The sequence below is a fragment of the Gobio gobio genome (assembly GCF_949357685.1).
Source record: "Gobio gobio genome assembly, chromosome: 12".
NCBI lineage: Eukaryota > Metazoa > Chordata > Actinopteri > Cypriniformes > Gobionidae > Gobio > Gobio gobio.
The window spans coordinates 23977808-24000453 of NC_137105.1; the positions used below are offsets into that span (position 1 = coordinate 23977808).

Genomic DNA, 22646 nt, shown 5'->3' on the forward strand with positions numbered 1-22646 from the left:
TTGAGAAAAAAATACAAGACAAAAAAACTATTTTAACTATAGTGTGTCTATCTTCCTATTTTTAAACTGGAGATTTAAATAATCATATAATACATAGGATATTATTTTCCTATTATTAAATTAAATATTAATTTATTCTTATTATTCCAAGCATATGACATTTTATTTTAAGAAGACAATCTTGCGGCTGCCCAAGTGAGCAGCGCATACCCATAGGATCACAAAACTCGCTTCTCCACCATGAATAAATCGCCCTCCGAATGCAAGAGTTTGATCACTGAGGTGTCATGCAAAATAATTTTTACGGACGTCCACATGAAAAAAGATTACCGTCCGAATAAGACTAAAGACGGTGTATTACTAAGAATGGGAGAAAGTGTAGTGCGAAATATGGTGGAATAAATGCCACCTTCTAAATAAAAGAGCCAATCGCTGATTGGTAAAGTCTTACTGTCACTGCAGCTGCTGTTAGAAGCTTTTTTTATGTTTTTTGAGCATAAGAAACAACATTGATGAGACAGTTGTTGCAAGATTTCATTGGTGATTTCAAATATGAAATTTATTCATGAGCTTTGTGAACAGCTTTGGAGAATTTAATGTTTCCCCATTCAAAGAGATAGGAGCTATCCTTGCAAGGCTGAAACAGCTGCCCGAGAGGCATTTCAAAGATGGCCGCTGACTGAAATGACTTGCCTTTAAGGGACTTTGCTAGTATACAAATAGGTCAGGTGGCGATGGTGAGTCTGGGCGCGTTGGGCATGAGAGGGCTTTCCAGGTGTGTGTAATCTTCAATAAGATCTGAGATAGATGACAGTGCCTCATTAAATCCAGCCAACTCCATGCCATCCACTGCTAGATAATGATGCAAGTGAGCCTGAGGGGAGAACAAAAAACACCATTAATACATACTTTACATGGACATTTAAGGCACACTTAATGTGAAGCAAAATATCAAACCATGCAGCTTTTATTTTAAATGACAATTTTAAGCGATCACAAGTTTGTGAGACAATACAACTATTTTCAAGGGTAAAATGTGCACTTTTTTATCTTAAAATACTATCCGATAACTTTAAGCACGTTGATTTCCTTTGCAATAGATGCTATTTACACCGAGTGTTAAAGGTCCCATCATGGCATGGATTTTTGTATTATTTTATAAAGTTTCCTGAGGTGTACTTAAATTGTTAGTATGGTTATTACATGAAATGTCATAATTTAGAAATAAAAGGTATTTTTCTATACTGATATTAGCCCTCTGGCTTGAATGCTCTGTTTCAAGGGGCGTGTCTGCTGTGAGACTTCAGTGAAAACGGCCACTGTTGTGATTGACTGACATCTTTGCATTTGAAATGAGTATTAGATTATGTGGCGTGGGTGGGCGTGGTTTAGCGAGACACCGTCAGACTCTGCAAGCACTGCCAGTCCAGAGAGAGAGACGGACTGGGCACTCGTGGAGCAGAGAGACGGAGAGCTGGGGAAAGATAGCTGAGAAAGTTTTATTGTACCGAGTTGTTGAGAGCGCAAGTTTATTTTGTTTGTATCTGAGAGCTCTGAATAAACATGAGTCCAGCCACGCGACCCTGTCTTCTTCCTCCTTATTCTACAAACTTTGTAACATGTGGAACCCCTCTAAACCCACTAAACTACGTTTTTTTTACCATCATAGCCGTCGAGATGAACGTACAGTCAAAGTGTTGATTATAGCATTATATTTTAGATCTTTTTCCATCACATGAACGGCTGCAGTGATGAGCAGTCTTGTTGATCGCGTGAATGCAGTGATCTCGTCATTGCAACGTTATTTCTCTCACAAAATGCTTTCACCACAACTAACAGCAAACACGACATCGACATGAATACAGTCAGAGCTTTGTTGTGCAGCATAACAGTGTCATTCGTTATTATGGCAGTTTGGACAAGTGTGCACTGCAGATATACTCACGACGTGTGCTTGACAGATCCAAACATTATAAAGAGAGTGTTCTTTGATCGCTTTCTGTAGTTTAATCATTTAAATAACGTTTGTGGCGGTGCTGTCGAATCCATATCGTAAAAGTCTGTTTGTAAAGCCTGTGCTGACATCGCGACTGATAAACTGAATCCATTTTCTCCAAAATTTCTGGGCGGGCAAAGCAGAGGAAGGGGAGGGGAGGTAACCTTTTCTCGTATGACGACATAGGGAAGATTTCAGATCGGCTCGTCTGAGCTCTCATATTCTCAAAGGCAGAGCAGGCCAGCCAGAACTTGGTTCACACCTATCGAAATTTCTATCCACTTGGGGACCATATACAGGCTAGGGGAACTCATATTAATGTAAAAAAACCTCATAAAATGAAAATGTCATGCCATGGGACCTTTAATAGCAACTAGATTCTATTTACACTCAGTGAAAATTACATTTTCTTAGCGATAGATGATATTTAAACTAAGTGGAAATAGCTGTAGATGCTATTTACTAAGTGAAAATAGTGATATATTCTATTTACACCATATAAAAAAGTAGCAGTTTTTTGCAATATGCGTTAATAGTAATTACATGTAATTTATACTTTATTTTGACAGATACATACTATTTGCACCTCAGTATTGTTGTACATTAACAGAATGCAACAATACCAGAGTGTAAATTATAATTTTTATTTAAATTATTAAATGGATTCCACCATAAAGGGACACTAAATGCCCTCCCTACACCTACCCCTAACCCTACCCAATAAATGCTTTTATTATAATGAAACATTTTGTTTGGCACTTTATTTCCACATTTAGAACATTTTCTTAATTTTTATTGAAAGTAAATGCCTTTCCGATGCGATTTGTGATGAGAAAAAAGAGAAGAGCAAGCTCTGCAAAAGGCGGATTCGAACTAGTGTTGATCGCGTCAAAACAATGATCCATTAGCCATTTGTGTTAAATCACGTTAAATCACAAGCAGTTTTTTTTAAATGTTGTTTGGCACAACCAGGCATTGTTAGGCGGAGCTAACAAGGCACGCTATTTGCACTTGGTGTGAATAGACACTCCGAAAGGTTTAAGTCCTGTGGCACTATCATCCCGACCATGGGCTGGATTCATAAAACATTCTTAAAAATACAATTCTTCTAAACTGCCATTTTCTACTTATTTTCTAAAGAATAAAGTTAAGAATTTTTGTATTCTCAAAAACATTTCTTAAATTTAACATGAAATCAAAATTGAGAAATCTTATTTTATGGAACATTGCAGACTTTATTGTAGTTTACTTTGTTTATTTCATGATCATTTTCACTCAGAAACATCCCGAGTCCTGAGTCCTTTACATAAAATCTGCCTACATGCTTTCATTAAAAAACCTAGGAAGTCAGGAACTATTTTTTGAGTTGCATTACAAGCTGTTCACACATTGTCAAAAAAAAAACAGCGATTAATGCATGAAAATGACATATAGCCCCTTTAAGAAGATTTTTGTGAATTTGTCAGCGACAACACTGACTCATTTAATGGTGCAAGTTTGAAGCAGGGCTATTAATTTCTTCAAGTACAGTTAAGGTGTTTGTTCAGGTGATTATTTTAGCAATGTTTGCTAAAAAACTATGATGCTAAATTAAAAAAGTAAATTTAGCAAAAAAGTAAAAAGTTTTTTATGTTAAAAGCCCAACACATGACATTAAACCATTTATTTCCCCTTAAACTGTCATTACTGAGAAAACTAGGGTCTGTGCATTAAAACAAAACAGAAGGCAATTATGAATATGTAACGTGTGTGATATGCTATACAATGGAGCTTTGGGACAAACCTTCCTACGGTAGAGTTTCACAAAACGCTCCCTTAGTTCAGAAAAGGTAGATTTCACGCATGTGTTGTTGGCTAAGGCCAACAGAGAATGTGAGTGACACACAGGAGGGACTGAACACAGGCTAGTCTTCCATCCCTCCTGATTCCACGGGACAAATGGCAGGGTGGGCTTTAGCCTAAAAAAAAAACAAGAAAAAAGAATATTCTTTACTTTGAAATAGAGCGACTCAAGTAAATGATTGTGGATTATATACAGATCACTACATTAAAAGAGAGATATACTATAGCTCTATTCCTACTTAGATGGCATTTTAAAGCTCCACAGTAGTGCTCCTAATACAAAGTCTCTCAAATAGACGATGACAACAACAATAAAAAAAAAAAATGCCGCTAGTTGGCCAAAATGTTGGACAGAAACTGTCAAGGATAAGACAAGATGAGATGAGATGAAACTATCATATTTCATTAAAGTTGCAGTCATCAGTTGCTGCCCAAGGACTGTTCCAAATCAAAATTCACATCTAGCCAAGTACAGATAAAATCCCTGGATGTGTTCTTAATCCGCCCCTTTTATCAAGGATGCATCAAGAGGTGACTTGTGCAGACTTGAGACAGCCAGGTATCCCAAAATGCATATTGCACCAACAAGCAATAGTCAATGGCGGACAAGAAAACCAGCGCAATTTGAAAAATATTACTGTTGTCACAAAATGTAGTTTTAAGAGTTTTCAGGTGAGAATGTAGTTGTTTAAAGCCTAAATCTGTGTTATAAATCTTAAATTTATAAAGATAATGCCTATTTGAAAATTTGTTCCAACGATTTCGGAGTTGTAAGATCCAGGCGATGGGCGTTCAGCACTCATGTCCCCTGCCAAGAATGGCCTTACTTCGGGTAGTCCTTCTGATGTTTGATGCTGGTTCTGGTGCCTCAACAATTGTTAAATATGAGATCTAATTTGCCTTGTGTATAGAGAGTATACATTGACGTCACTTTCCCACCGGAACACACCCCTCAGTCGGACTGAGTGGCATAAGAGCTTCTGTGTGACTGGATTTAATGGGGGAAACGATTATCAGTTTAAACTAAAGGTTGGAATTGATATAGTGTTTCTTATAACTTAACAAAGATCCAGTGATCCATGGATATTCTCATGCACCCATGAATTGTGTTTCCTGACATTTATATGTGCCCGATTTCGATGCCGGGGAAATACATGAAGCAAATTTGTCTGTGAATGCTTTATATAAACACAATATACACTATATTGCCAAAAGTATTGGGACAACCCTCCAAAACATTGAATTCAGGTGTTCCAATCTCTTCCATGGCCAAAGGTGTATAAAATCAAGCACCTAGTCATGCAAACTGCTTCTACAAACATAGAACAGAATAGAAAAATATAGAATAGAAAAGAATGGGCCGCTCTCAGGAGCTCAGTGAATTCAAGCGTGGAACCGTGATAGGTTGCCACCTGTGCAATAAGTCTCCTCACTGCTAAATATTCTACTAATTATAACTGGTAGTGGTGTTATAACAAAGTGAAAGCAATTGGGAACAACAGCAACTCAGTGGGGTCAGCGCATGCTGAGGCGCACAGTGCGCAGAAGTCGCCAACTTTCTGCTGAGTGAATAGCTACAGACCTCCAAACTTCGTGTGGCCTTCAGATTAGCTCAAGAACAGTGCATAGAGAGCTTAATGGAATGGGTTTCCATGGCCGAGCAGCTGCATCAAAGCCTTACTTACTTACTCAAAGTAGCTGGAAGTCATTAATTTTCAATGGTAGCCGGCGGCAAGCTCCGGCGAGAGCGGCGCGTCTTGGACAATTTGGGCTTTGAGGAGAGTTGAAATCAGGTCAACTTACAGGTAATGAGCTATGACATGGTTCGGCAGCAACCAATCGGAATGTAGAAGTGCTCCACTAGAGAGGATTCCAGAGAGCGCAGTGCTGGTTTGGTATTTGGTTCCGACCACATTATTTCCCGAGCAAAATGGAGGAGAGGTTGATCATTGCTGTGGCGGGTTTGATAAGGCATTTTCGCACTATAACGCTTGTTTTTCAGCAGGAATGCAATTAATTAGCTCAAAACAACACCGATTTGACCAATTGCATTAATGCTGCACTTCAACCAGGACAGTTATTGTAATGTAGGCTGCACACAAATTAATGTTAATGTTAAACTGCATGTTGAAATTATACTAGCACTTAACCATGAGCAGAAAAGCCAAACCACACAAATGGCTTTTAATTTGATTATTTTGTTATGCAACTATAATTGTTAAGTTCTTTCCATCGATCTGTTTTTTTTTTTTTTTTTACTCTCACATTTAAATGATTTCATGAGGTTAACTTATACAGTTATACCCTACTTGTGGTCAGTCTGCACAAATGCCAATAATATGATTGTTTGTTTTGACCCCTTTAAATAAAGTTTAAAAAAGACCAAGCATTCGATCTACGTCAACATGTCCACAAATCTTTCTACAGCATTGTTGGCAGGGCAGCCAGAGCGAAGTTTGACGTTCTCGCCGGCGGGAGTGTGAACGCACAGTTACACCACCAAGTGCAATGCAAAGCATCTGATGCAGTGGTGTAAAGCACTCCGCCACTGGACTCTAGAGCAGTGGAGACGTGTTCTCACTGGAGTGACGAATCACGCTTCTCTGTCTGACAATCCGATGGATGAGTCTGGGTTTGGCAGTTGCCAGGAGAACGGTACTTGCCTGACTGCATTGTGTAAAGTGTAAAGTTTGGTAGAGGGGCAGGGTCCGAAATTAACTTTTTGGCTCACCTGCCACGGGGACTGGTAGATGAAAAAATCCACCAGCCAAGCATATTTTTTACCAGCCAGAATAATAAACAGCCTTTTTTTGTCACATATACATTAATTTCAGTACATTTAATTGAGATAATAAGGTATTATGTTGAATACAAACATAAAAAATTGTCCAGAGCAAAATTTGAAATGTATAATAAAAAAAATCTATATATTGATCAAAATGTAATCAACTTTATTTGTAAAGCACTTATAGAAACTGTAGTTGACCAAAAGTTCTGTAAACAGAGTGCAAAAATGTCAAACAAGTAGGCACACAATGAATAAGAGTACATAGAAGTAAAAACAAAGAGCAACAAATGGTAAGACATAGATGTGAACATGAAACTAGTGCTCACAACAGTACATTTGAAGTGACTGCAGCTGCAGACGCGCAAGAATATTCACACTTGAAGCATTTGTACAGCGTCACAGCAGCGGCTCCAACGCTACATATAATGCTCACTTATATCATGAGCATTTCTTTATAAAGAGAACTAGCCTATATTTGTTTTTAGAAGTTGGTCATTTATAAACTTGGTAGTCTTAAAAACTTTGATAACATGGAGGCGTAGGCTACTACAACATTTGCATGTAAATGGTAAACGACAAACACAACCAAGAAAACAGCTCAGATCATGTGGTTTCATTCATACGTCGATACGTTTACAAGGCCGCAAACTCCGCAGACAAAAATAAAACGCACTGTTTGATTTGGGTAGTGCTAGAGCCTAGACCTGTCTGTGTAGCCTACATAATAAAAAGTTTATATATCATATTTGCTGGCTAGCTTACTTAAGTTATATACATATACACACACACACTCAGTTCTTGTTAAAACACACTACACGTGCTTCTTGTGTGCATTTTGAGCACTTTTTGTGTGAAATCATATTTATTTTGTCCATCAAAAGTGTGCTTTCACTTTAATTGAGCGTCAGCAGAGCAGCAAAAATAGGCTCGGCGCCGAAACCCCCGCTTCACTGCTGCTCACGCGAAGCTCCTGCTTGACGCTCACACGCTGCTCCTACTCCCGGTGTGAATGCACTCATTGATTAACATGGGCGGCGAAAAAAAATATGCGCTGCTCACGCTTGCGGTGTGAAACGGGCGTTATATTGCATTACTATTTTGGTATGAAAATCACCCGCCAGTGTGGTGGATAACCTTTTGAATTTAGTCGCCAAACGGAAAATCTACCCGCATTTGGCACTTGGCGGGTGTTAATTTCGGACCCTGTAGAGGGGGGATTATGGTGTGGAGTTGTTTTTCAGGGGGTGTGCTTAAAGGTGTCATGAACTGGCTTTTTAATTGTTTTATACTGTTGTCTGAGGTCAACTTATTATGTTTGCGTGGTTTTTACATTCAAAAACGTCATAATGAATAAATAATAGGCTATTTTCTTCCCTGGTTTTGAGCCTCTCTCCTGGAACGCTGAAGACTTGGAAGTAAACGCCCACTGCTATGATTGGATAACAGTTTTGCATAATAATGAGCTTCGGCTCCCCCGTCAGTACATGAGGGGGATAGTTTTGAAAACTTCCAATGTGGAGAAACGGCAACCGGAATCCGCCCACAGGGCTTGCAAAATGTCTTTATCAAACAAACACAATTATTTATCTCTCATCAACCCGCAATTAATATGAATGTTATTTTTTTATTATTTGGCCCGCCCGATCGGTAGATATATCCACGAAAAGCCAAGCATGTGCATCAGCAAAACTTCACTGCAGACAAATCAGTATGTTCAAAACTTCCGCAACATAATCAGTAGATATCAAACGATCAGTAACAATGCAATTAGGGATGCAAATTATCGATTAATTCATTAATCGATAGTTGATTGACCTTATCGATCAATTAACGATTAACTGATAAGCGGCTATTTTCCTGAGAATGTAAATTTCTCACGGTATCAATAGTGTCTTTAACATAAAAAGCAAAATATTGCTTATATACTGTATGAGACAGAGGGGAACAGGTCGCATTTGCAGCAGATATATGCTGCCCATCATAAATCAAAGCACGAGACAGACAGGGGTCGGAGGAGAAGACCGGAAAATGTGACATAATGGACAATATTCGTCTGTATTTGCAATACACGAGCCGCGGTTCAGCTGCGTGAGACAAACGCTGCCAGTGTGAATCCACAACAGGCGCGCGCGGCTCCCACTCTTCATACGCACTGCTCCTGCCAACGCATTGCTTGCGCGTGCGGTGTGAAGCCGGCGTCATGTTTGGTTTCTTTTTTGCCGCTTCAAGTTTGTGTCGGGTCTCTTGCCGCCCACGAGAATCTTGTGTCACGTTCGCAATGTTCAATTAACCGACAATTAATTTAATTTAATCGAGTAAATTCTTGTCGACAATTAACCCTATAATAGATTAACCGTTTACATCCCTAAATGCAATACTATCACATATAAAAAAAATGTTTTGCATGTTGTACCATTCCTGTTGGATCCAATATAGAAGGCACAACATTGTGTTTTAATCTCAATATGTCTGCAAATCCAGTCTCGACCTGTATCTTGTTTACAAACAATTCCGCAGTGAAATGAAGCGAACAAACGTGCAATGTCTTACGCACGTGAGCTGGATCTTCTTTAAAAATAAAGTTCAACCACACATTCCTAATATTAGAATCCGAAGGAAGCTTATGCAGCAACTGTATTCTTCCACAACCAGGCACAGTGCAATATCTTCAGCATTTTTATTGCTCGGTGGCGCAATCAGTTTAGCTCCAGTGAGTTGGTGGGCGGGCTTGAGGGGGCGTTTCACCACACGATGACATCAAGGGTTGGCATATTCTGAGACTGTGTGTTTGCTGGGTCAAAGTTTTTCTTTGACTGACAAGGAAGTTTTCAGCTCCGAAACTTACAGGATATTCTTATATCACGATTAACTTTTATATATCAAAGGCTGTATAAAAAGCTGATTTGTCAATTCATGACCCCTATAAAGAAGCTTCAACTTTCAAAGAAATTTCAATCTCACAACTTTGTGGGAACAGTTTGGGGATGGCCCCATTCTGTTCCAACATGACTGCGCACCAGTGCACAAAGCAAGGTCCATAAAGACATGGAGGAGCGAGTTTGGTGTGGAAGAACTTGACTGGCCTGCACAGAGTCCTGACCTCAACCCGATAGAACACCTTTGGGATGAATTAGAGCAGAGACTGCAAGCCAGGCCTTCTCGTCCAACATCAGTGTCTGACCTCACAAATACGCTTCTAAACTCGAAAATTCTAAAACTAGAAATTCTCAATCCACACTCCTAAACCTTGTGGAAAGCCTTCCCAGAAGAGTTGTAGCTGTTATAGCAGCAAAGGGTGGGCCAACTCCATTTTAAACCCTACAGATTAAGAATGGGATGTCATTAAAGTTCATGTGCATGTAAAGGCAGGCGTATTAAAACTTTGGGCAACATAGTGTATAAAGCTATCATTTCTCTTCAGAAGACTTGGATTAAACTCCTCCATTCACCAGGATTATTTTTACAATGTCTTTGAAAGTTCATTCACCTTAAACTTTGAACCTTCAATGTATAGACAGAAAGCTCTCAGGTGTTTTATAAAAATATCTTCATTTGTCTTATGGATTTGGAACAACCTGAGGGTTTATAAAGGATGGAATTTTCATTTTTGTGTACACCAACTATAACGTGCACTCCAAATGCGTTTCCTGTGTTCAGATTTCGTCAAGATTGGGTGTCCCTATTTCATGTTTATGTTTAGTTTCTTGCTAACTTTTTTCCCCCCCTTCATTTTGGTAACCCAAATGACTTTGAAGACTTTCTTTTTATTCTCTTTTATTCTCTCTCTGTCAAAAATAAACAAATAATGGATGTAATTCCAGGTGTAAACAGGATTTATTGGAATCAGTTCACATGAGGAACATGTGCGAGTGCCAATGAAGAGGTTAGGATCCTGCCTTGGAGACCAGCTGCATGTGGACAGTAAACAGAATTATGAAAACAGAATTGAATTATGGGACAGACAAACCGCTCAATATTCCGGCGCAGATCTGACAGCTGAACGTTTCCACGCAGCATAAGAGCACAGGCCAGATACAGGTTGTGTTTGGGGTCGGCTCTGATCAGCTGATGCTCCTTACTGAATGCATCTGAGAACATCTGATCCAGCCTACAGAACACAGCACAGCATTCAGTTATTCACTTGATGATGACATAAGACACTAAGGCTTCTGTGGCAGGGTTTTTCAACTTCAGTCCTGGAGGGTCACTATCCTGCAGAGTTCAGAGCTCTAAAAGAGGCTGTCTCAATACACTTTTCGTTCCATTGACTTCCATTCATACGTATGCTAATGCGTAGGGGTGTCGAAATGAATTGCTTCTTTGATGCATCGCGATGCAGACGAGGACGATTCGGTATCGGTTCAGTAATAGACCATAACTGATTATAATATACTGATGCTTTTCTGCCGTCATTTGTCACGTAGTGCGTTGTCGCGGCAGAGGGAGGCGAGTGCGAGTAATTTAAATGCTCCAGCTACTTTAAAAGCTGACATCTGGACACATTTCGGCTTTTATGAACAACCTGGTAAGCACGACCTGGAGAACACACACGCTGTGTGTAAATCATGTCATGCACAAATAAAATGTGCATGGGTAATAATACCACTAACTTGAGAAACCACGTCAGCCGTTTTCATCGTGAGCTGTTAATGCCAGTCAGTGCCAAGGTGGACCCAGCTCAGCCAAAAATGTATCAAATTATATCAACGTTAGAGATCTAAAAGGGCCTGTTTACACCTGGTCACTTCATGCGTTTTTACAGATCAGATATCTATCCGATTTATCAAAACGATTTAATTTACATTTGGTCCCATAAATGTATCTCCGCAAAATGGATATAAATCCGATGTCCAATTCCCGCACTATATGCAGATTTATTGGAGTTCACGTCACCGAAAACCCCAGATATGAGCTGCATTTTATTAATCAGCTAATTAACATGTGTTTTCTTTGAGCAGGTAAAATTAAAGGGTCAGTTCACATAACTGACTGACAAAATTGTATACATGAGGATGCAGTGCATCATCGATGTATTGTGATGCATTGTGATATCGAACCGAACCGAAGGCATGATTATCGTAATGAATCGAACCGTGAGACCAGTAAATTTTCAACTAAACATTGAAATAAATCTAATTAATAAACTAAATTAACCATTTAATCTAAATTACTGATCTAATTATTGATCTAGAGCAACCATTGACTACCATTGTAAGGAAAAAAAATACTATGGTAGTCAATGGTTGCTCTATCTATGTGGTTACAAACTTTCTTCAAAATATCTTTTGTGTTCAGCAGAACAAAGAAACTCATACAGGTTTGGAACAACTTGAGGGCGAGTAAATGATGACAGAATTTTCCTTTTTGGGTGAACTATCCCTTTAACTAATGCACAGATAATAACGAGTTAATGTATTATGTGTTAATGACTTATGAAGAACTAACCCATTTATTAATGATTACTGCATCAGCAACTAATGAATATTCTATATGATTAATAGATTAAATAATAAATTAATTGCTATTAATTAAACGTGTCATTATCTGGCATTATCTGATTATCTGGCTATTAGTTAAGCATGAATTAATGCATATTAGTGCACCCGTATTGTAAAGTGTTACCAATGTTTTTTTTAGCATTGTGATTCTCTTAGTACACTATACAGTTATACAGTGTTTCATAGACGTATTCACGTTTAAACTTACTAAATTGAAACACATTATTCAATGCATTACTTGTATAAAGATTATGTAATATATAATCTTTATACAAGTAATGCATTGAATAATGTGTTTAAATTTAGTACGTTTAAACGTGAATACGTCTATGAAACACTGTATAACTGTATAGCTTGCTTGAGCAAGTGGCAAAACATTTAAACATGTTAAAATCACAAACATATGACAAAAACAGCCTGATCTTGTGCATTTTCGTTTGCATTTAAATCATTCTACAAGAAATCCTGCAGGTCATAAAGAACTGTTTTTCCACATCCATGAAGAGACAAAGGCCATCCGTTTTGTCTTGTTTTTCTAAATGTGATGTGTAGTTTTCCTTGCTTTACCCTGGGCAAAACGCCATATATTGACTGAAACACAGTAGAGTTTAAATGATATGCATTTACTGTGAACTTAATACATGTTTATTATTATGCAAACAATGCAGTCAGTTTAATTAAGCGTGTGCAGCACAGACAAATTAGACGGTGCATAAAAGATTGCTGTAGGCGCACCACTCCTGGAACGCATTGCCGGACTGTAACCTATTCACATGGGCACAGAAAGAAATACGCTCCGCATATGTACTGCTGCAAACGGAGTAGGTGTGAACCTGGTGTTAGACAGCAGCAGGTATTTATATGTTGCTCCGTCACTTTAAGACAGAATGCATGGATCCAATATCATGATACATATTCAATTTCTTTCTCAACTCTTTACGGTCAATTAAGAAATAACCGACTGAGTTTACAAAATAGTTTGGCAAGACTGTTATTATGACATACTTTTGTATGTGTCCACTCGAACGCATGGAGAGGAAACGCAACTCTCTGTGTGTGCAGCTGTTCGCACAGATAACAGAGCGCAAGTACTGAATTGATGGTGAAAAAGGTAGGTGTAGGTAAAACTGGGTAAAAATTACTGCAAATGTATAATGACAAACCTGCGTGATGGTACGTTGACATCTGCAAGTGTGTAGAGAGGAGTTAGACTGGACACAAGGTAGTGTAACCGCGGAAACGGTACCAGGTTCATGGCTATCTCATTCAGATCCATGTTTAGAGAGCCCTCAAAACGTGCTGAACTGCAAGAGAAGCAATAAAATCGAATTAAAGGGGTGATCAAATCTCTCTCTCTCTCAAAAAAATCTAACTGAGCATTTGCGACCGAAAATTACTGCGGGCGACTGAAAAAATATGTAGGCGCACTGTTGCAAGTGACCCGATCGATTTTCATGAATTGATGTATAATACAATCGGAATAAAAAGTACAACTCCCAAAATGCATCAACACTGAGCAACATTTACATTTTGTACTGCAATCGGCTGCTTTTCATGCCTTCAGTCAAAGACTTTGCTTCAGCGCCTTGCTTTTTGCAGAGCAAGTGCAAAAAAAGCCTGCAACAGACTACCCTTCAAAGATTGTTTACAAGGTGAAACAGGTTTAAAAAGTGCAGCCATGCGCACTTACCAGACCGTCTCATGCTGCAGATGTTTCTTTGCAGTCAAATGAACTGAAAATACTACCCCAAAAATTAATAAAATGAATTAGTATTAGCCTACTATATTTGGATTATCTTTATGAGTTCTAGATTTTAATCTTTATCACACATAATATATAGCTAAAGATGCAGTGCGTAACCTTTTTTGTGTTCAAAATTTACAAAATGTATATAATAAGTGACTACATCATGAATCCATTTTCCAAGCAGTGTTTTTGTCTTATCCTGAATCACTCTGGTACACATATAATAAGTGTTTACATTCGGACTATTTTAAACCGGTTTGGGTCACACCGCTGCGGAGTAGCCCAGTACCTTCGTGACTCTCCATAGACATAAACAGAGAGAAATAGCTCTGGCTACAATGTTCTTCCGTAAGACGCATGTAGTTTTGTTTATTAACCGCTAGAGCAGTGGTTTTCAAAGTGGGGTCCGCTACCCGTTGCCAGGGGGTCTGCAAAATCATTTTAGAGCCCTATTAACGGAATCACGGAATCAAGTCAGACAGGGAGTGGCCATCGGGAAAATTCTTGATGGGCTGGTCATAAATTGGGCCGGCAGCACTTTGATATAAAGGCAGTTTCACAAGGGACACGGAAAGCGCAAGTGGTTAATTTTCAACGAGAGACACACATAGCTAAAGCAGCAAATCGCAGGCGTTTTGGTAGGGGCAAAGAGCGTGCAAACGCTGGTCGTTTAGCCTACACAAAATTCCGCTGCTTACGCTTGCACAGCTCTTTGTGGTGATTATAAATGGTATTATATGGCCTGTATAAATATGCATGCGAACAAATATGTATAAATATGTAAGGCGAACCACATGATTTCTTCCTCCTTTCTCTCCATACTTAACACACGCGAGAAAAAAAGCATTTGTGTTACATTATTGCGTTACTGATAACTAAAGTAACAAAACACATACCTTTACTTTTTTATTTAAAAGCGGCAGTGTTTATTCCATGCATAAAAAAGTTCTGTTTTCTCATGTCACTTGGCAGAGCGCACTTGCTCTCTCTTTCTCTCCCCCCACAAACATGCACGCATATCCAGAGAGAAGAGTGAATCTGCAGATATGTACAGAAGCCTAGTTGTAAAATCAAAGTTAAGAGGCTAGGTTTAATTTTTAAAGTTTACCTCTGCTCCCACCTGAGACAATCAATTCAAGATTTTTATACAATGGTAGCCTATAATATGACATTTCATAAAATAGCATAATCCATATGATATTAATTTTAATTTGATTTCAGCTGTGCCTATATTTCTAAATGAATATTGTTTAAGACATTTAGTTGCTAGCCTATGTCATTTGTAATGGAAGCCTGTTTCCGCCACAGCAGCAACCCAGGGGCCAGTTGCATAAACTAAGCCATTATGTTAAGACAGTGTCTTAAGATCTAGTATGAACCACTAGCAGTTAGGCAAGTGGCATTCAGTCTTACTTTTCGTATCAAATTAGGCCAGTCTATGTTTTTATGTAACTGATTTAAAAAAAATTATGAACAGTCTTAAAGAAAAAAATGTATGTCTAACTTGTAAGACTAGTCTTAACGGTTTATGCAACTGGCCCCTGGTTTCACATTGCAAATGCAATGCAAATTTTTGTTAATTTACATTTATTCATTTTTAGCATTTAGTAATGTATTTGTAATTAACACTTTGTGGCCTATTTAAAAGTATTATTTATATGTTGAATTATGTTTTTTTTTTTAAAAACCTGAGGTCATATTGTGACCGTTGCGGTGAGTGTAGAAAGAGCGGTAATATTTCCTCCAGAGTGGAGAGCGCCTTTCTGGATATTCCGTTCATTTCTAAAGCTCATTCTGCTCAGCGTCATGCGCTCAACCCAGAATGCCCTTTGTGACATGCTGGTTCGAATATAGGCCTATCTGAAATAAGTAGCTAGGGCTGCCCCCAGCTAACGTATTTTTTTTCTAGTAGTTGCTCATTTAAGCCGTTGTTCACGCAGCGCCAGCGCCTCCATGTCATTGTCTGCTATATTTGCTTATTATTTATTAAATCCAGGCAATAGGCCTTTATCACAGAGGAATTGAATACCGGAAGTGTGTGTCGAAGCAGTGCGTCGATTCTTCCGATTATGCATGTTTTCAATGTGCTGTTAACACCTAGTTGAACAAACGACACTTAAAATAAGCATCTGGAGGATGATTTAAAACAAAACAGACATTTTCAGAGACAGGAGAAGAGATAAACTGATCATTCTTGTGTCATTACAACAAACTCTGCTGAACTTGTAGTTTTTTAATCCACATAAGCCGAGGGTCATAAACATACGTGATTATTTCACCACACGGTGTCAGTGCTCGTCTAAATAGTGACCACGATGAAGTGTGTGTGAGACCTGACGAATAAGATCTGAATGAACATATTTATTTGTATTAAATATTTAATCATTATTAAATATTTAATCATTATTCTGTCATTTTTCATTGACAATCATTTCACTGTAGCCTATATGTAATTCACACATTAATGCCAAAATTCAGTCACGCTGTTAACGTATTACTGTTTAAAGTCCCTGTAAAGTCAAAACTAAACATGTGTTCTGAGTTTCTCACACCACAGACAAATGTGTTATTAACCACCCAGCCAAATTTGAATCATTAAAAAAATCTGCCAAGTAAATAAAATAGCTTATCAAAAACTTAATGTAAAAAATAAGCAGCATTCTCTGCACTCAAACGCTGGGGGTGTGTCCGCTGTCGCTGCCGAAACCACGCCCATTCGCGGGAAAGCTGTCTCTCCATCAAGTTGGCTGTTCACAAAATTAATCCACCTCTTCTTGATCATCTTCTTTGTTTTGTAAGCTGTTTTGTAAGTTGTAGGCTATAGTAACTAACAGTACTGACAGTTATTCGCGATCGAGCGGGCGAACTGATGCAAATGTGCTCTAGTTATAATTGTGTTAGGGGAGGAGCCAGGCTCAGTGGCTCCAGTGCTTCATCAACAGTTATGATAGTGTAGGGGGAGGGGCCATATGCTCAGTGGCTCCAGTGCGTCATTGAGCCGTTTTAGCCCCGCCCAGAAAATCCTGAACACAGCAACGGTGAAAAACTGTTTAACGGTCTAACTTATGAATTCAGTACTACATAGTTCACAGTCTTTGTAACGTGTTTCAGCAATACATTTCTAACATTTATAATGTGTTTAGAAACAAATCTCAGAATTGCCTTTACAGGGACTTTAACATCGTTAACTTTTGAACTCTTTGTTTGTTGTGCAGGTCACAAATGCCTGTAATTTTTTTTATTTTAACCAGAATCTCGTGTTTTAACCACAAAAATGTGTTCTTTGTAAATGGCCCTTAATACTCTGTTTTGCTGCAGTGAAAGATTGAAGTCTTGCAAATTACCTGACAATGATACATCATCTTTCCTTTTTTGGTCCTTACCCTGCCCTGAATTCACTTTCCCTCTGTCTGTGCTTTCTTCCATGTTAAATGTTAAACAGACACTGTTCTGCTTTTGATCTAGATACAGGTGCGCTGCATTCAGATTGCACACTACAGTTCACGTCGCATCTTTTTCATGCTCAATCAAGTTCATTATTTTAAATGTAGACATGCTCGTTTTTTCCAGGCACGTCCGTGCCGCAGCTAGATTAAAAAATATAAACTTTTCAGAATGCCGCAAGTGCACCGCAGGTCATGTGACAAGATCCAACTTCACCCTTTCCATAACAACATTGAAAGCTCAGCCAAAATGGACGAACAGCTGATGATAGTTGTACATAGCTATTCATAAATATATCTAGTAGCAGAGCACATGCAAGGGTTGGAAATCCATTTATCCATTGCTGAAACTTACTCATCTTCATGGAGAATGCGACTCATGATTGCTTAGCAACTGCAGACACCAAGGGACGGGAGAGTGCGCTCCCAGTCGCTTTTTGAAAGGAGAAGAAAGCAGCACGGCCGGTGTTTTGCACACGTTTTTAGACTCCCATAGTGATTTTATTACGATTTTGAACAAAAAGCAAGATAAAGCAAACCTGCTTCTTGCTATTAAAGTTTTGATGGATGAGAATTGCAATCAAGGTAAAGACGAGTGCAGTGATGTACAGGAGTCATACACTGTAAAAAATGTAAGGCCTCTCCAATTCAAAATTTTCTAGTGAGCGATCACATCTAAATTTTTCTATTGGCCAAATTGAATTTCTGTGAATTGAATTTTATCCATTGTGGCAACAGTCTGTTAACATGGGCTCAATTAGAAATAATATGTTGAGCCAACATCTTAAACAATAAACAAAAATGTTATTTACCAACACTGTAAAAAATGTCAGGCCTCTCCAATATAACATTTTCTAGTGACCGATCACATCGAAATTTTTCAGTTGGCCAAATTGAATTTCTGTGAATTGATAACATTTAATTCACAGAAATTCAATTTGGCCAACTAAAAAATTTAGATGTGATCGCTCACTAGAAAATTTTGAATTGGAGAAATGTTTTACAGTGAAACTGTGAGATTGGTCCAATTAAATGTTTTAAATTGTAGTCACAATTGTTTATTTCTCACTGCCCAAAAGACAAAAATTACAAAAAACATAGCCTAAATATATTAAGCAAAATACAGAACACAGACAACAGGGTTGACATTTTATCACATTACTTTATTAACAAGTAAATTCCAAAACAGGATATTTGATGAACATACCTTATTTTCAATAAGGAAAAACTCTGAATACATTCAATAAGTCTTCTGCATAACAGGATGTCTTAATGTGGTGAAGAAAACGCGGCACTGGATAGGCTAAAAACCTGCAAATAAAAATAAAAACTAACATTAATGACAAAGTACCCATGCATCACATCTGGCAAATGACAGAACAGAAGTTACTTCATTATATAATGAGGATGAGACGAATGAATGGATGAATAAGAAAATCACGAGCTTGACGTGTTTGATATTAAAAGGCAATAACTCAAGCCCTGAAAGAGGCCGACTCCAAATGCAATCTAACGGCACCGGGTCGCATGGCACACATATCACACAAATGACTTAATTCACTTATTACCTATTGTTTTAGACATATAAGACAAGAGGAAAATAAAACTATTGGCTACCATTAGAGTAAACGAGGTAAACGAAAACACGCGCATGAAACCAATGAATACATGAACTTGTGATTCTACAAAATGTAATTTAAACTTCATACCGGGTCATAAAGCAAAACTCTGGAGAATAATTTCAGTGTTAAATACTCACCGACGTCTTTGTGAGATGAATATCTCTATTCTCTTGGGAATGTCTGTTTTGGTCTTCAGCACCTGCTGGTTCGGCTCCGCTCGCGCTGCCGCTCCCGCACTCCGCATTTGAAATCTCCACACGAACGGTTTTCTTCAAGCGCATTTTGCGCATGCGCATACCGTTTTTCGGACGTAGGACTTGTTCAGCCAACATGGATTTTTCACTTTGACTTTATAGATTGACTGAGCACAATTAAATATGTTCGGTGAATATACATTTTTAATTTTGAGTGAAGACCTTAAGCTCTGATTAGTACAATGCATCTTTTTGCATGGGGATAATTATTTGGAAGTCATTTATTGGGCCAATATGTAATGATCAATTTTTACAATTTTTCCCAAAAATTATTATTAACTGTTATTATTGATGCACAAACAGTGTATATGCTTTGAGAATCACCATTTAATTTGATTAATTTGATTTGATTTGACTGATATAGCAAATGACGACAAAATTAATGTCAAACCAGATAAATGGTGTATCTAAATCAGGAGTAAAATACATCCAATTTCTATTCATCTCAATTATTATGCACAAAATAATTCCTGTGATTCATCTTTAAAAGATTATTTTTGTGTGAAAAAGTATTCCGCTTATTATGTACTTCTCTTTTAATGCCTAATGTAGGTTTCACTTCACTTTCACAACTGCATAAAGCACAAGTTTTCCCATTTGTTGCACATGATTTATTACCTGGTGATATTAAGAAGTAGATTGGCCACAATGTTGTTCATGGCATCAAAAGGTTTTTCAACCTTCACCACCCCTCCTTGTCCAGAGATGATGGTACAGTTCTTCTTGATGGTATAGCCTGGTTTGCCAGTGTTGGACATATGCTGTATCTTACCAACAATATCCACCAGAGACTAGAATCATAGTAGAGAAAAATTATTAAAATTGTTATGATTTGTTCACCCTCATGACATTCCAAAACTGTATGAGTTCCATTATGTCTTTACACAAAAGGAAAAGTTGTGAAGAACATCGATACAGCTCTTTTCAACACAGCAAAAGCTGCAGTTATCAGAAGCTGTGCTTTTTTGTCCTAAACAGGACAATAAAGCACAATAAAACTAGTCCATGTGACGTTTATGCTTTGTGTGAGGAATATACTGATATTTAAGTCATTATTCACTGAAAATATCTGTACTGTAGCCTACTATACTTGTTGTAGCCATTAAACAATGTATTTTGTTTCATATTTATGTTTAAATATTATAATGTTATCTTTAAATTTCATCTGATTGTGAAAAGTGCAAAGATGCAAGTGGGTCAGAAATGAGTTTGGTGGTTATTATATTTTGTTTAATATTAAGTTTTGTTTTGTAGAAAGCCTTTTTTAAATTGAATTTCGTTTTGTACAAATTGTATCTTAATTTTAATCAAAGTTTCGTCAGCCAATTGCCGGGATATAATAAATAAGAAATAAATAGCCTATAGCAGACAACAATTGTGACATGAAGGTGCCGGAGCGATCGCTTTCATTGCACATGACCTGGAGCGCGTCTCATAAATAAACCAAGACTCAGCAGGCTACTTGCCTCACAGACATGAAAAATATGTGTATAGAAAGCTTGAAATGTCCACTTTTAAACAAAACAATTCGAAACGAAAAGAAATAGGCTAGTTAAGCAATGCATACTGTTCACGCAAGCAGCTCATCACTGGTCTCAGCGGTTCTGTTCAGAATGCCGCGCTTCATCCCTGTGTGTGCTGTGAGTTTAACACGCATTTTTAGACTAATCCTGACTTGTGCAACCTTGTACAAATTTGTTTCTTAGTTGTAGTATTAGTTCTTACTTGGCTAAAAAAAGCTTTCTGCCCACCCACCCTAATAAGGTAATGATAAAAAAAACACAAATGCTTGATCATATCAATACCACCATTGACAGTGTTACAACCCAGAAACAGATCACCACATACCCAAATCAGAAGCCATGGATGAACAGGGAAGTGCGACTCCTGCTGAAGTCACGCAATACTGCCTTCAGATCAGGAGATGCACAAGCCTACAGCGCATCCAGAGCAAACCTGAAGAGGGGCATCAAAAAGGCCAAGCACTGCTACAAGCTAAAGATAGAGGGTCACTTTTCCAACTCTGACCCTCGACGCATGTGGCAGGGCATCCAGGCCATCAGTGACTACAAACCCACCCACTCCACCCCCGCAGCCACTGATGTCAACTTCCTGAACGAGCTAAATCACTTTTACGCTCGTTTTGAAAGAGACAACAGAGAAACTGCCACCAAGCTCAAACCCTCAGCTGACCCACCAATCACACTCTCCTCCACAGATGTCTGCAAGTCACTGAGCCGGATCAGCGCGCACAAGGCTGCTGGACCAGACAACATCCCTGGTCGTGTTCTCAGGGCATGTGCGGAGCAGCTCGCTGAGGTTTTTACAGACATTTTCAACCTGTCTCTTGCCCAAGCAGCTGTACCTTCATGCTTTAAACGCACGTCCATTGTGCCAGTGCCAAAACACTCTAACCCGAGGTGCCCTAATGACTACCGCCCTGTAGCACTCACACCCATCGTCATGAAGTGCTTTGAGCGGCTGGTCCTGGAACACCTAAAAGACTCTCTACCATCCACATTGGACTCACACCAGTTTGCCTACCGCAGCAATAGGAGCACAGAGGATGCCGTTTCCATGGCACTGCACTCTGTGCTCACTCACCTGGACAATAAGAACACTTACGCACGCATGCTGTTTGTTGACTTCAGCTCAGCATTCAACACTGTCATCCCAACCAAGTTAATAGCCAAACTTGGAGACCTGGGCATCAATACCTCAATGTGCAACTGGATTTTGGACTTCCTAACTGACAGACCCCAGAATGTTCGTTCAGGATTCACCTGCTCCACATCCATCACACTCAACACTGGTGTACCACAGGGCTGTGTGCTAATCCCGTTTCTCTACTCCCTCTTCACCGCCGACTGCAAGCCTGTGTATGGATCTAATTCTATCGTCAAGTTTGCGGACGACACAACGGTGATTGGTCTCATCAGCAACAACGATGAGACTGCCTATAGGGAGGAGATCCAGCACCTGGCCACATGGTGCGCTGATAATAACCTGCTCCTCAACACCACCAAAACGAAGGAGCTCATCGTGGACTTCAGGAAGGAGTCAAGAGGCACACACGACACCATCCACATCAATGGAATGGCTGTTGAACGTGTCTCCAGTTTCAAGTTCCTGGGGATCCACATCTCGGCGGACATGTCGTGGACGACCAACACCTCCAGCCTGGTCAAGAAGGCTCACCAGCGCCTCTTCTTCCTGAGGACACTGAGGAAGAATCAGCTCTCCTCGGCTATCCTGGTGAACTTCTATCGCTGCGCAATAGAAAGCATCCTGACCAACTGTGTGGCAGTATGGTATGGGAGCTGCTCTGTTGCGGAGCGCAAGGCACTGCAGCGGGTGGTGAAAACTGCCCAGCGCATCACAGGGACTCCACTACCTGCCATCGAACACATCCAGAGGAAACGCTGTCTGCATCGAGCTCGCAGCATCCTCAAGGAC

General features: G+C 39.0%; 1 protein-coding gene across 1 annotated transcript in view; it reads right to left on the minus strand.

The window, feature by feature from the left end:
* Positions 1 to 22646, minus strand: part of tube1 (tubulin, epsilon 1) — a 56632-nt gene that overhangs the window by 4598 nt on the left and 29388 nt on the right. Inside the window, exons 8-12 of the mRNA XM_079831509.1 lie at positions 19809 to 19981; positions 13288 to 13428; positions 10594 to 10734; positions 3780 to 3954; positions 694 to 874 (exon numbers count right to left, since the gene is read on the minus strand). Coding sequence (XP_079687635.1) covers positions 725 to 874; positions 3780 to 3954; positions 10594 to 10734; positions 13288 to 13428; positions 19809 to 19981 — 780 coding nt within the window. The 3' untranslated portion in view covers positions 694 to 724. The remainder of the gene's footprint in view (positions 1 to 693; positions 875 to 3779; positions 3955 to 10593; positions 10735 to 13287; positions 13429 to 19808; positions 19982 to 22646) is intronic.